The 12,896-nt window shown below is 30.3% G+C and overlaps 3 protein-coding genes across 3 annotated transcripts; all 3 read right to left on the reverse strand.

Annotated features, from left to right (window-relative positions):
• Positions 1-2,781: 2,781 nt before the first annotated feature.
• Positions 2,782-3,864, reverse strand: MRS44_016075 (uncharacterized protein; the record flags this gene model as incomplete). The annotated part of the gene is made up of 3 exons (XM_065617879.1): positions 2,782-3,063; positions 3,107-3,480; positions 3,540-3,864. 3 exons carry the CDS (start codon positions 3,862-3,864, stop codon positions 2,782-2,784), a joined length of 981 nt encoding a protein of 326 aa, XP_065473951.1.
• Positions 3,865-9,215: 5,351 nt separating this feature from the next.
• MRS44_016076 (uncharacterized protein) lies at positions 9,216-10,258 on the reverse strand (the record flags this gene model as incomplete). The annotated part of the gene is made up of 4 exons (XM_046280437.2): positions 9,216-9,552; positions 9,603-9,968; positions 10,015-10,134; positions 10,197-10,258. The coding sequence occupies 4 exons, from the start codon at positions 10,256-10,258 to the stop codon at positions 9,216-9,218; spliced, it is 885 nt and encodes a 294-aa protein (XP_046123730.2).
• A 546-nt stretch (positions 10,259-10,804) lies between these two features.
• On the reverse strand, positions 10,805-12,000 carry MRS44_016077 (uncharacterized protein; the record flags this gene model as incomplete). Its single annotated transcript, XM_065617880.1, has 4 exons — positions 10,805-11,042; positions 11,092-11,663; positions 11,717-11,834; positions 11,900-12,000. The coding sequence occupies 4 exons, from the start codon at positions 11,998-12,000 to the stop codon at positions 10,805-10,807; spliced, it is 1,029 nt and encodes a 342-aa protein (XP_065473952.1).
• Between the last annotated feature and the right edge of the window lie 896 nt (positions 12,001-12,896).

Genomic DNA, 12,896 nt, shown 5'->3' on the forward strand with positions numbered 1-12,896 from the left:
TAATTAATTAAATTTAATTACTTTACTTTTTTTAAATAATTTAATAATAATTTAATATATTTTTTATTATACTTAGTCTTATTATATATTTTATAATATTTTTCTTTTACTTATATTAATTTATCTTAATTATTACTTTTTAATAATTTAATTTATACTTATATATTAATATTTATTTAATTAATTATTTTTCTTATAATATTTATAATTTTTTTTTTTATCTTATAAGTAAGTTTTTTTAATTTTATATTACTTATTAAGGGCCTTATTTAATTATTAAAGGTTTTTAATGTTAGACTTTAATAAGGTTATGTTATATATTATTACCTTTATTCCTTTAATTAATAACTTAAAAGCCTTAAGAATAAACTCTATAGAGCTATTTTAATATCTTTTACTTTATTTTCTAAGCTACTTAGACTAAGAGCTTACTTTAAGGATTATTCTTAGAGTCTTTAATACCTAAGGGTTAAGGTAATTAGCTTCTTTCTCTAGGGGTATTAAGGTCTATAGCTATATATTAAGCTTTAATATAATACTTTTAAGGTCTAAAGGAATAAGTTTAGCTCTTAAAACCCTTCTTAATATTTCTATTATTATAATAGCCTAATAAGTAATTAATATTTCTAAGAAAAACTTATATATTAAGCTTTAATAATAAAGTATTTAATTAATTACTTAATTTCTTAATTATATGCTTTTTTAAATAGCTTAAAGTACTTAATATTAAGAAGTTAAAATAAATAAATAAAATAATATATAAAATATAATTTATTAGTAAAATTATTAGTAAATTACTATTATTTATATATTTAAATAAACTAAGATATATATATTATATATTTAATTAAATAGGTTTAATTAATTAAACCTATAGACTTTTATTTATTACTAAGTTTTAATCTAGCACTAAGCCCTAGCGCTAATACTTTTTAGGTTTATAAAACTCTAATACTAACTCTAAGAATTAATCCCTCTAAAACCTATAATATTAATAACCTTTATTTCCTAATATTATACCTATAACTATATAGCTAGATCCTAGCTAGCTAATTTCTTTAATTTTCTTATTTAGTATTATAAAAAGTATTAATATTTATAATAAGAGTTATAAGCTATGCCTTATATAGGTATAAATTATTATTATCTCTTAAGCTATTAAGGAAATTAATTTCTTTTTAAATAAAATACTTATATTTCTTTAATTTTCTTTTAAAGGGCTTTAATAAACAAAGTTTTTTTTTAATAAAATTAAATTAATTATTTATATTATAACTAAGTAAAAAGAAATTATATAAAAAGAAAAGTTATAATTAAAGATTATAAGTTTAACTTAAACTATTTATTTAATAAGTTATATACCTATTATAATACTCTAAATAGCTTTATATAATATTATCTCTTCTAGCTTATTATAAGTATTTTTTATACTCTTATAAAGCTTATAGACCTCTTTAGTAAGGTTATCCTAGTTATATAAGAACTTATATTAATAAATATTAGCTATATTACTTTAATTTATTAATTAAAGGTCTTTATAGAATATAGCTATTATAATCTTATTAATATATTATTAATTAGTTAGCTAATTATAGATTAATTAATTAATTAGTTATAATTATTATTAGTTATAATTAAACCTCTTCTTATAAGGATAATAATAATATAATCTTTTAAGATTTTAGCCTTTTTAAGTAATTAAGAAGTATAAGGATAATTAAAAGGTTAATATTAGATAGGAATTACTATATACAGGGGTTAGACTTTAATTACTTTAGCTAGTTAAGGTATAAGCTATTTATTATAAATAGAGCTAGTTTTAGCGCATTATTAAAGCTATTAATAATTATATAGATAAACCTTATTAATTTAAACCTATTAAGATCTTAGGCTTTAAGTATAAAGCCTTTATTATTAAAATTACTAAGATATTAATTAAGATATTTTAATCTTTATTTTAGGTAATATAAAGTAATAAAATAATATTAATATATTAAGTAGTAAAAAATTAATTAATTTAATAAAAAAGTATAAGTTAAGAGATTTTTATATAAGTTATATATTTATATAGCTTATATATTAAATATATTATATATAAATATTTAAGCTTAATTAAGAACTATTTAATAAATAAGCTATTTTAAAAATAATATTTATAATATTAAAATAATACTTTTATATTTAATACATATATTAAATTAAGCCTTATATAATAGGTCTAAGTATAATTAAATACTTTTAATAGCTAGCTAAGTAATTTCTAGCTAATTAAATAAATTAGCTTTAATTAAAAAGGCTATATTATAGTCTTAAATACAAAACACTTTTTATTTTAAGATGAATATAAGTAATATATATAAGTGAAAAAATAAGCTTACCTTTTAATAAATATAAAAAGCATTTAATAAGTATATTGTAATTTAATTTACCTAATATATAGACTTCTTAATAAGCTTTTAATTCTTTTAATTACTTATTAAGGTTTGTCTTTCTTTAAGAGCGGTGCATATTTGACATCGTGGCCAAACTATAAATTATTTTTCTTTTAACTACCTAATAGTTAGCTTTATTCTCATATCTCAATACAATGCACCACAACAGGAGACTCCTTTGACAACAACTGATCGGCTGATGCCGCCTATCCACTGAGAGGACGAGACCAAAATGCGAAGCGCGGGCTTTGCATCCATGCTGCAACCTTCTATGTACAGCATGTGACTACCATACCTAGCCACCCGCAGGTCTACCGTCAAAAGACACGCTGGCTGTATCTACTCTATCTTACCAAGATGAATGCCCTCCATCAATGACAACATTATTCCCCGTCATGTAGCTGCTCGCATTGCTCAGCAAGAACAGCGCAGCTCCCTTAAACTCTTGCGTCTCCGCCAACCGTCCCATCATAATCTCCCTCTCCCACTCCTCCTTCAACCCCGGCACCTCTTCAAAGTTCTTTTGGACCATCGGCGTCAAGATGTGCCCAGGGCTGATGCAGTTGACTCTGATGCCGCCGGTTCCGTCCTTCTTGATGGGGCTCCACTCCATTGCCAGGTTTCGTGCGAGCTGGATGACGGCCGCTTTGGATGAATTTGTAAACAGGCGATACCAGGCCTCTGTTGGCTTTGAGACCTGAAATGCTGGCGATTAGGCAGATGCTGCCCCGGCGCTTGTACTTCAACATTTGCTTGGCTGCTGATTTGGCAGTCATGAGGACGCCCGTGTAGTTGATGTCGAGCATGTTGGTTACGTCTTTGGCTTCGTAGTCCACCGAGGGTGTGATTTGCTGAACGCCTGCTGCGGCTACAACACCGTCGATACCTTGGTTCTCCTCGGCAATTGTTGCCATAAGACGGTCGAGGCCGTCCTCGTCTTTGACGTCTTGCTGACGGTAGTGTAGCGAGCCGCCCCATTCGGGCACGACTCTTGATTTCGCTTCAGCCCAACCTTCATCTGGTGATTCGGCGCGATCCAAGCAATAGACTGTCTCATAGTGAGCTCATCGCCGCCTTCCAGTCGGGTGGTATGATTGATCTATGAACCTTTTCCGCCAGCCTCAACAAGACCTTCGGCCAAAGCGAGACCGAGTCCCTGGGCGCCTCCAGTCACGACAAAGACTCTGCCCGCGAGGTCAAAGTCGGCGAATTGTTTCCGGCCCACATTGGTGGCCCGTGGTAGCTTGAGCTCGTTGGCGGGATTTTCCCTGGGATCGGGGTTTCGGGGTTTCTCGCTGTTTTGTTGCGACGTGTGAATTGCCCTTGGGCCGGCAGTTCGATAGGGTGTAAATTGAAGCTTCCATGCGCGTGCAGGCAAAGACCCCTTAGTTAGGGTAAGGCGTGTCGCTCGTCTAAGGACAGTCGTGGACATGTTACCTATTGCGTGCTGTAATAAGTTGTTCCCTCAAACAGATTCAATGTTGGAGATGGCAATATTATATCTCAAGTCGATAGCTGTCACTCCGAGAAATATAGTTCAAGTTGACGTGGTTTTTGTCTCTTCTTTAAAATTTCCTTCTTCCTGGACCAGGTACTGGCCTTCTGCCTTGTTTCGTGGAATCTGATGTATAGCTGACGTAAATATTACTCCTAAATGCTAACTCTTGCTAACAGGGGCATGTCAGCATTCTTGTTACGTAATGTCCCGCTCTCTGATGGGAACTAGTATAGGCACGGCCGGCCGTGTTAATAAGGTCACGTGATATATCTTATAGCTAGCTATATAAATAAGATTTATTATATAAGCGCGTTAAAGTATATAAGTAAGAGATTTTTTTTTTATTTAATAAAGTAATTATAATATATAAAATTAAATAATATATATAATAAGTAAGTATTATAAATAAATAAGTAAGTATTATATTTTTTCTTATCTTTTTATAATATATTATAATAAAAATACTATAAACTATTTAAGTAATTAAAATTACTAATTATATTCTTTCCTAGATATTTTAATTACTACTTAATAAGTCCTTTTTACCCTTTAGTATTAGCTTAATATTTTATTTACTTCTTAAAGGTCTTTATTTTTAGCTATTAATAATATAATCTTATATATAATTACTTTTATTTTCTTAATAAAAGACTATAAAGCTTTAAGAATTAACTCTAGAGAGATGTTTTTATATCTTATAATTTATTTCTTAAGGAATTAAGACTAAGATTTAATTATAATAATTATTCTTAGGGTTTTTAATACCTAAGGGATTAATAATTTAGTTACCTTATTAGTTAATATTAATATTTATAATTATATATTAATATTCTTAATAAGTAAGTAAGCTACTTAAGTATAAAAGCTAGAGGTATTTATATCTTATAAAAAGAAATAAAAAAAGCCTTTAAAATTTTATTTTTAGCTTAATATATATATATACTTAATAAGTAAGATAATTAAATAAATAAAAGAATTAAAGATCCTTTAATTTATATTATTATTAGTTAATTAATTAATTCTTAATTACTTAATATATTAAAAGGAAATAAAAAGACTAAAATTCTTCTTACCCTTTAAGCCTATTAAAATACCTTAAACTTAAGTCTTTAGTAAGTTATAAGAATTTATAAAATTCATTATAATACTCTTTTTAATTATAATTAAGGTATTTAAGCCTAAGTTAATATTATCCTTAAATTATATAAGTTATTTAAGTTAAAAAAAGATATTTTATTTATTTTTAACTTAAATTTATAAGTATTTCCCTCTTAGCTTTATAATATAAAAAAAATAATTTATTATTCACTTATTAATTATAATATATTATTAATTAATATATATTAAGCTTTAAACTTTATTAAGTAATATTTAAACCTTAAGATATATTGTATTTAAAAATATAATTATTAAAGAGCTAAATATATAAATATAATTATTATTTATAATTAAATTTAATATATAATAAATATAATTATAAAGTATAATATTTACTTAAATAATATTTATAATTTTAATAAAATTAGCTTTCTTATAAGTATAATTATAAATAAAATATTATAAGCTTAAAAAGGTATTTAAAGCTAAAAGTAATATAACTTAGAAATTAAAAATAAATTATAATTATTTAAGTAATTAATATAAAAAGCTAAGTAATTTATTTATTTATTATTAATATATATTAATATTATTAATTAATTAATATTAAAAAATAACCTTTTTAATTATTAAGTAATTATAATAACTTAAAATAAGTAAATTAATAATAAGATTAATTTTAAATAATTTATATATTTTAATTAATATATAATTAATTAATTAATTAATTAATTTTTATTATTTTTTAATTTTTAATAAATATAATAAATATTAATAAATTAATTTTAAAAAATATTATAAAAATAATTATTTAGCTTTATATATTAATTTATTTTTTTTATTTTAGCCTTTTAATATTAAGTATTTTAAGTTATTTAAAAATACTTATAATTAAAAAATAAAATCTTTAATTTAATACTTTATAATATATATTTCTAAAACTAAGTTTTTTTTAGCTTTTTATATTATATATAAGACTATTATAATAAAAAGAAATATTAAAGGGGCTTTTAAAAAAATTAATTTTATTTCTTTTAACCTAAAAGCTATAATCTTAAAGGTTAATATATAGCTATAAACTTTAATCTTTATTAAGGAGGAGATTATATTTTTTACCCCTTAGGTCTTAAAGAAATTAAAGATTATACTTAAGGCTAGATCTTAGTTTAAATACCTTAAAAAATAAATTAAAAGATATAAAAATAGCTCCTTAGAGTTAATTCTTAAAGCTTTAAAATCTCTTTTTAAGGGAATTAAGGCTATTATATATAAGGTTATTTTATTAATGGCTAAGATTAAAGACCTTTAAGAAATAAATAAGATATTAAGTTAGCGCTAAAAGGTAAAAAGGACCTTATTATAAAAAAGAGGGGTTATAATAATAAAAGAAAAAAAATAATTAATTAATTAAATAGATATTAATATATAGATAATAGTAAAATCATTAAGGAGTAATAATTAAGGGAGGTTAATTATACTAGGTATTTAGTATTATAATATATATAATAAGCCTAGGTATAATATAAGGACTTATTAAGTAATAATTAAGATATCTAGGGAAGAATATAATAAATAATTTAAATTAATTAAATAATTTATAATATTTTTATTATAATCTTTAATAAGAAGGGTTAAGATTTTTATAATACTTATATAATTATAATACTTACTTATTATATATATTATATTAATAACTAAGGTAATTATATATAAAAAAGTATCATAAATATATCTTATATATTAAGTAAATTACTAAGGCTTAAATAAGTAAGTTATAATTATATATTACTTTTATAATAAGTAATATATATTAGCTTATATATATAAAAGTAAGCTACTTAATATTATTACTAATTAATAAGTATAATAAGGTAATATAAGGTATATAATTAGGACTTAATTAAGCTATAATAATATACTTAGTTATTTATTTATAAAAAAAGGTTTTTAAAAATTTATAAAAATATTTTATATTTTATTATTAAAATTATAATTAAAATTACTATTCTTTATATATTTATATAAGCTAAGATCTATATTATATATTAAACTAGATAGGTTTAATTAATTAAACTTATAGATTTTTATCTACTACTAAGTCTAGCGCTAAGGTCTAATATTAATCCTTTTTAAATTTAAATTCTAATATTAACTCTAAGAATTAATCCCTTTAAAACCTATAATACTAATAACCTTTATTTCTTAATATAATTATACCTATAGCTATGTAGCTAGATCTTAGCTAATTATAAGACTTCTTTAATTCTTTTATTTAATATTATATAATATATTAATATTAATAATAAGAGTTATAAGCTATGCCTTATATAAATATATATTATTATTATTTCTTAAGCTATTAAGGAAATTAATTTCTTTCTAAGTAAAATACTTATATTTCTTTAACTTCTTTTAAGAGCCTTTAATAAAAAAAGTTCTTTTTTAATAAACTTATATTAATTATTTCTATTATAACTAAGTAAAAAAAGAGTAAATAAAAAACGTTATAACTAAAGATTATAAGTTTAATTTAAACGTTTTATTTAATAGGCTATATACCTATTATAATACTTTAAATAGCTCTATATAATATTATCTCTTATAGCGTATTATAGGTATTTTTTGCACCCTTATAAAGCTTATGGACCTCTTTAGTAAGGTTATCTTTATTATATAAGAAGGTATATTAATAAATATTAGCTATATTACTTTAATCTACTAAATAAAGGTCTTTATAGAAAATAACTATCGCGATTTTATTAATATATTATTAATTAGTTAGCTAGTCATAGATTAATTAATTACTTAGTTATAGTTATTATAGATTATAATTAACCTCTTCTTATAAGGATAATAAAAGTAATTTTAACCTCTTTAAGTAATTAAGAATTATAAAAATAATTAGAATGTTAATATTAAAGGAGAGCTATTATATAAAGGGGATTTCAATTATTATAGCTAATTAAAATATATGCTATTTATTATAAATAAATTAAGTTTTAGTAGAATATTAAAGCTATTAATAATTATATAAATAAACCTTATTAATTTAAGCTTATTAAGACCTTAGGCTTTAAATATAGAGCCTTTATTATTAAAATTACTAAGATATTAATTAAAATACTTTAATCCCTCTTTTAAGTAATATAAAGTAATAAAATAATATTTTATATTAAGTTAAGTATATAAAATTACTTTTTTTTTAAGTTTATAGCTATTTTATAAAGAAAGTTAAGTTATATAAGATAAGTTAATTCTAGGTATATAATATACTAGCTTACTTATTTATCTAGCTTACTTACTTATTAAGTATATTATATATTAAATATTACCTTATATTATATAGTTAATTTATAAGAATATTAATTTACTAAATTTTATATTTATGTACTAGTATATATTACTTATTATAAAGATAATAAGTAAATTTATTTTACTTACCTAAGCCTTAGCAGCTTATTTAATATATAAAATATACTTATTATATTTTCTTATATATTAGCTACCTTAGCTATTAATATAACTTAGTTATACTTAATACCCTTAAGTATATTACTAGATATAACTTATACCCTTTACCTTAAAGTATATAATATAATTCTTTACTAATATAAACATAGTGTTACTAGTTTATCTCTTAGGAAATACTATAATTATTAAAATATAAAATAGGATTAATAAGATATAAAACATAGGCTTTATAAATAAGTTATTAATATTATACTAAATACTTATATATAAAAACCTTAGGTTAGTTAATTCCTAATTATAATATATAATAAAGCATTTAATTAAGTAATATATTAAAAATATAAGAGTATAAAAGTGCACCTAGATAGGGAGATTCTATATATAAGTATCTATAGTTATAATAGGTATTTAAAACTTTAAAAAGAGTTCTTAGTCCCTTTTATAAAACATTTTATTAAATTAGCTATATGCTATGATAAGAGTTGCACTACTAACTAAAGTGGCGCGGCCATGCTTTTTAGCATAGTAGTTACTTTCCAACACATTTATTCAAACTATCATCTCATCCTACTTGCCTCTTTTCTCAAATGCCACAAGACCTTTGCTACCATGTCTTTTTAGGGTAGCCAGCCATAACCTGCGAAACAGCAATCCATCAAGACCAAATTATGACGCGGCGCAGCGACTCTCGTCATCCCCGTCAGTCCAGCTAACGCCTAATCCCCGAGAGGATAAGCATGCAGAACCTGCCCATAGTAAAGCTCCGAGTCTTTCGAAGCAAGAAAAACATAGCTGGGTGCAACCTCGCTCGGCTGTCCAGGACGACCGAGCTGAGACCCCTGGCCGAACCCTTCCATCTGCTCTGCTGGTCTGGACGACGGCTGAAGGGGGGTATGAACAGGGCCCGGAGCAACCGCATTTACCCTGATGCCCTTTGAAACGAGCTGCTTGGCGAGGGACTGGGTAAAGGACGTGATTGCGCCTTTGGTGGATGCGTAGTCGACCATCGAGGCTGTGCCCCTAAAGGCCACCGTGGACGTCGAGTTGATTATTCTGCAAATGTTAGTCCGTGAAGGTGAAGAAAGACACCGCCGTTGACTCACGAGCCGCCAGTCTCCATGTGATGAAGAGCATATTTGGTAATGGCAAACATCTGCAGAATGTTGCTGTGAAAGGTGCTCTCGACCTTATCCAAGTCGATATCCTTCAAGTCACTGCACATGATCTGCTTGGATGCGTTGTTGACGAGGATGTGTATCTTGCCGTACTCGTCGACGTGTTTCTGGACCGCCTTTTGGCACGTCTCATTGTCCATGAGGTTGCCGGCGATGAGCACGCACTTGCGGCCCTCTTGCTCAACCATCTTCTTGGTGCCCTCGGCGTCTTTTTGCTCTTCTGGGAGGTACACGATGCTCACATCTGCACCCTCACGCGCAAAGAGGACGGCGACTGACCGTCCAATTCCAGAACTGGGTCTGTCAGCATCGTGAGAGAGATTGAATACCAAGAACCTACTCTCCGCCTGTGATCAGAGCCTTACTATCTTGGAGCTTGTTGGCAGCTCGGTATTCGTGGAACTTGTCTTTGCCTTCAAGCTTTGTAGACTCGCTGGTCGGCTTCATGTCCTTCTCTGTGCTGCAAGGGGGCAGTTAGACAATCGGGTAAGATGGAGCACCAAGGGAGCAGGGCGGACACACCCTGGAAGGTCCTGGGCCTGCTTCTCCGGAACAGGCTTGAATTGACCACCTTCTGCAGACATTTTTGCGCAGACGTGGAATGAAGATCTAAAGATGTATGGCCTGTTGAGTATCCGGACAAAGGTGGGCTGAAGAGCGAGTCGACGGACGAGGAATAGAGAGGCCATGCGAAAATGCAAGAAATGATCTTGATTGCTTTTGTGGACACTCAAAAAAAGTCAATCAATCCGGGCCAGTTCCCTTGATAATGTATGGGCCGCTGATACCCATGATGTCAAAGTTGCCTCAGGATTGCAGTGTGGGGTGAAGCCACCATGATGCTATTATGAGGCAAAGCTAAAACAACAAAGAGCTGCATGTGCGGCTATATTTACATCATGAGTATTTCTCAATTGAAATTTTCGACACACAAATGGATGTGCTGCGTCACCCAAGCTGCCGTCTGCCGTCAACATGAGAACATTTACATTGCCAAGCAAGTCTCTCTCGATACCGAGGTATCCTCTCAATATTTCTTCAAGGAGGTGTCTCTTATCAAAAAACCCCCCCCTTGTTAATCATGACATAGTAGTCATCCTCGAACCAGAAGTGGCTTAGGAAAGACCAGGCTATGACTCGACGCCCAAGAGTAGCTTGGAGTAATGCCCTTCCCATGTCCACCCAATAGTTCTGGCGTAGCCATCTATATCAATTCGTACGCATGATATCTTAGAAACTCTAGGCAGGAAACTGGTTGAGCCCTCTGAGAAAATGAAGGACAGCCCACAGCAGTTATCCCTTGGCAACATGCCATCTTCAACGCGCATAGTCAGAAGGGCGACTTGTGCAAATACAATACTAGTCCACCTGAACATCGCAAGCCATACTTGTCTTCCAGCGTGGACGTCTAGCTCACGATCTATAGTTGACAACCGATCCAAAAGTATCAGACTGCCCCCAGATGCCCTCTCTCAGACAAGAAAGCTGCACAATCTGCGAATGGTCCACGAACAGGTTGACGTCGCCCCCGAACTCTCGAACGTACCAGTTAAACACCTTCGGATCCGCGGCCTCAAACATGACCCTTTCCCCTGGCAGCTCCTTCAGGACCTGTTGGATCACGTCTGCCCTCCAGCTTGCAACATTCTCCGTGATGCCCTCGCTCTCAATCATGATGCGTTCGACGCCCGCGTCGATGAACCTTTTTCCCATGGTGATCATCTTAGAAGGATCTGACGTTCCCAGAGACGACAGCTCCGAGGCTTCCGTGTCACCTCCTGCTCCGAACTGGATTCCGCACTCTGGTTTGGCGATGAGGCCTTCTGAATGGACCTTTTCGACTATTCGGAGCCAGTCATCTTGTGGGATGGACAGAAATCCTGCCGAAATCTCGACCACATCGCAACCAAGCTGTTTGCACTTCTTCAGATACTGGTCCACAGCCCACGGTGGATCAGACTGCAGAAGGATGTGCTCCATCCAGCCGCCCTATCACCAGAATGTTAGTCAGTGCACACGTTTGACGGAACTAGCATACATACCGTGGATACGTAGACGTCGTGCTGGTGGGCAAGGTCAATGAGTTCCTTGAGCTTATCTTCAGGGAACAAGGCAAAGGAGCCGCCAGCAAACTTGAGGCCATCTACATGATGCCCCATTCTAGCACCTATCAGTTACCAAAGTTTGTCCCATTACTCGCTTGATCTAGAAAGAGAGAACCTTACGTTTCGAGAATATCTTGCAGATACCGCTTCCCACATAGCCGAGTAATAAGGACCCCGAATGTCTGTGACGCCAATCGACCTGGGCTTTGGCGGGCGCGCATTATGACGGACGAACCCAAACCCATTCTCCTTGTCTTCCAGGAGAATGGGCCCAGGAGCCCGTAGCGAGCGGGATGTTGACAAGGATCGGGAAAAGACCCTTGGCACACAGGCCGAAGCTCGCCACGCGGCCTTGACAAGACTTATGGATGACATGATGGAAGCAGTAAAAAGACACTTGTCGATAGTAACTGAGGTTCTGATTGAGTTTGACGCTCATTGCCAGGGAGTCGAGGCCACGAATGGAACTCTATATCAATAACCGAAGTCGTACAATGATATGATGATGATGCAAATTTGTAAACTGCGGGGATTGCTGTCTGTGGTGTTAAAGCCGACATAATTGCGTCATATGGTGAACGGCGAGAGATTATCAGATCATCAACTTCCTGATTCCTCTCTATGCCCATCCCGCCACACGGGTTAAAGAGTAACGAGATACTATGAAATCAGTGATAGAGAAAAGGCTGTATTGTAAAATTGTCCCTAATATCTAATAAAATATCATATGAAATATCACTAGGAACTAGGAAATGATTAACTTTTAGGACTTAGTGCACCTCTGTAATAACCCAAGCAATAGTAAAACAGATCTCCGCCATGTCATCATGATGGTGATAAAAAAAATCCTACAAATTTTTCAAAGTCGTTAAGCAAGTAAATGCATGTCTTCTCCAAGATTCTCCCAAGCCAGCCTGTATAAGGCTTGCTCGGCATGGCTTCTCTTCCGCATTGCATACCCCACCATGGACCCCGACGTCGTCAAGGAGATTTCCACCTACCTCAGTGGCTATTTCGCCAGACCAAGGGCCTGAGCCTAATATATACTGCTTAATTTTATGAGTGACCTCCCTGGCAGGCTTCTCGTGTTGGAAAGTTTAACTGCGCTAAAAACTAG

This window comes from Fusarium solani, assembly GCF_023522795.1.
Source record: "Fusarium solani strain SB1 chromosome Unknown bctg00000012, whole genome shotgun sequence".
In the NCBI taxonomy this organism is placed as follows: Eukaryota; Fungi; Ascomycota; class Sordariomycetes; order Hypocreales; family Nectriaceae; genus Fusarium; species Fusarium solani.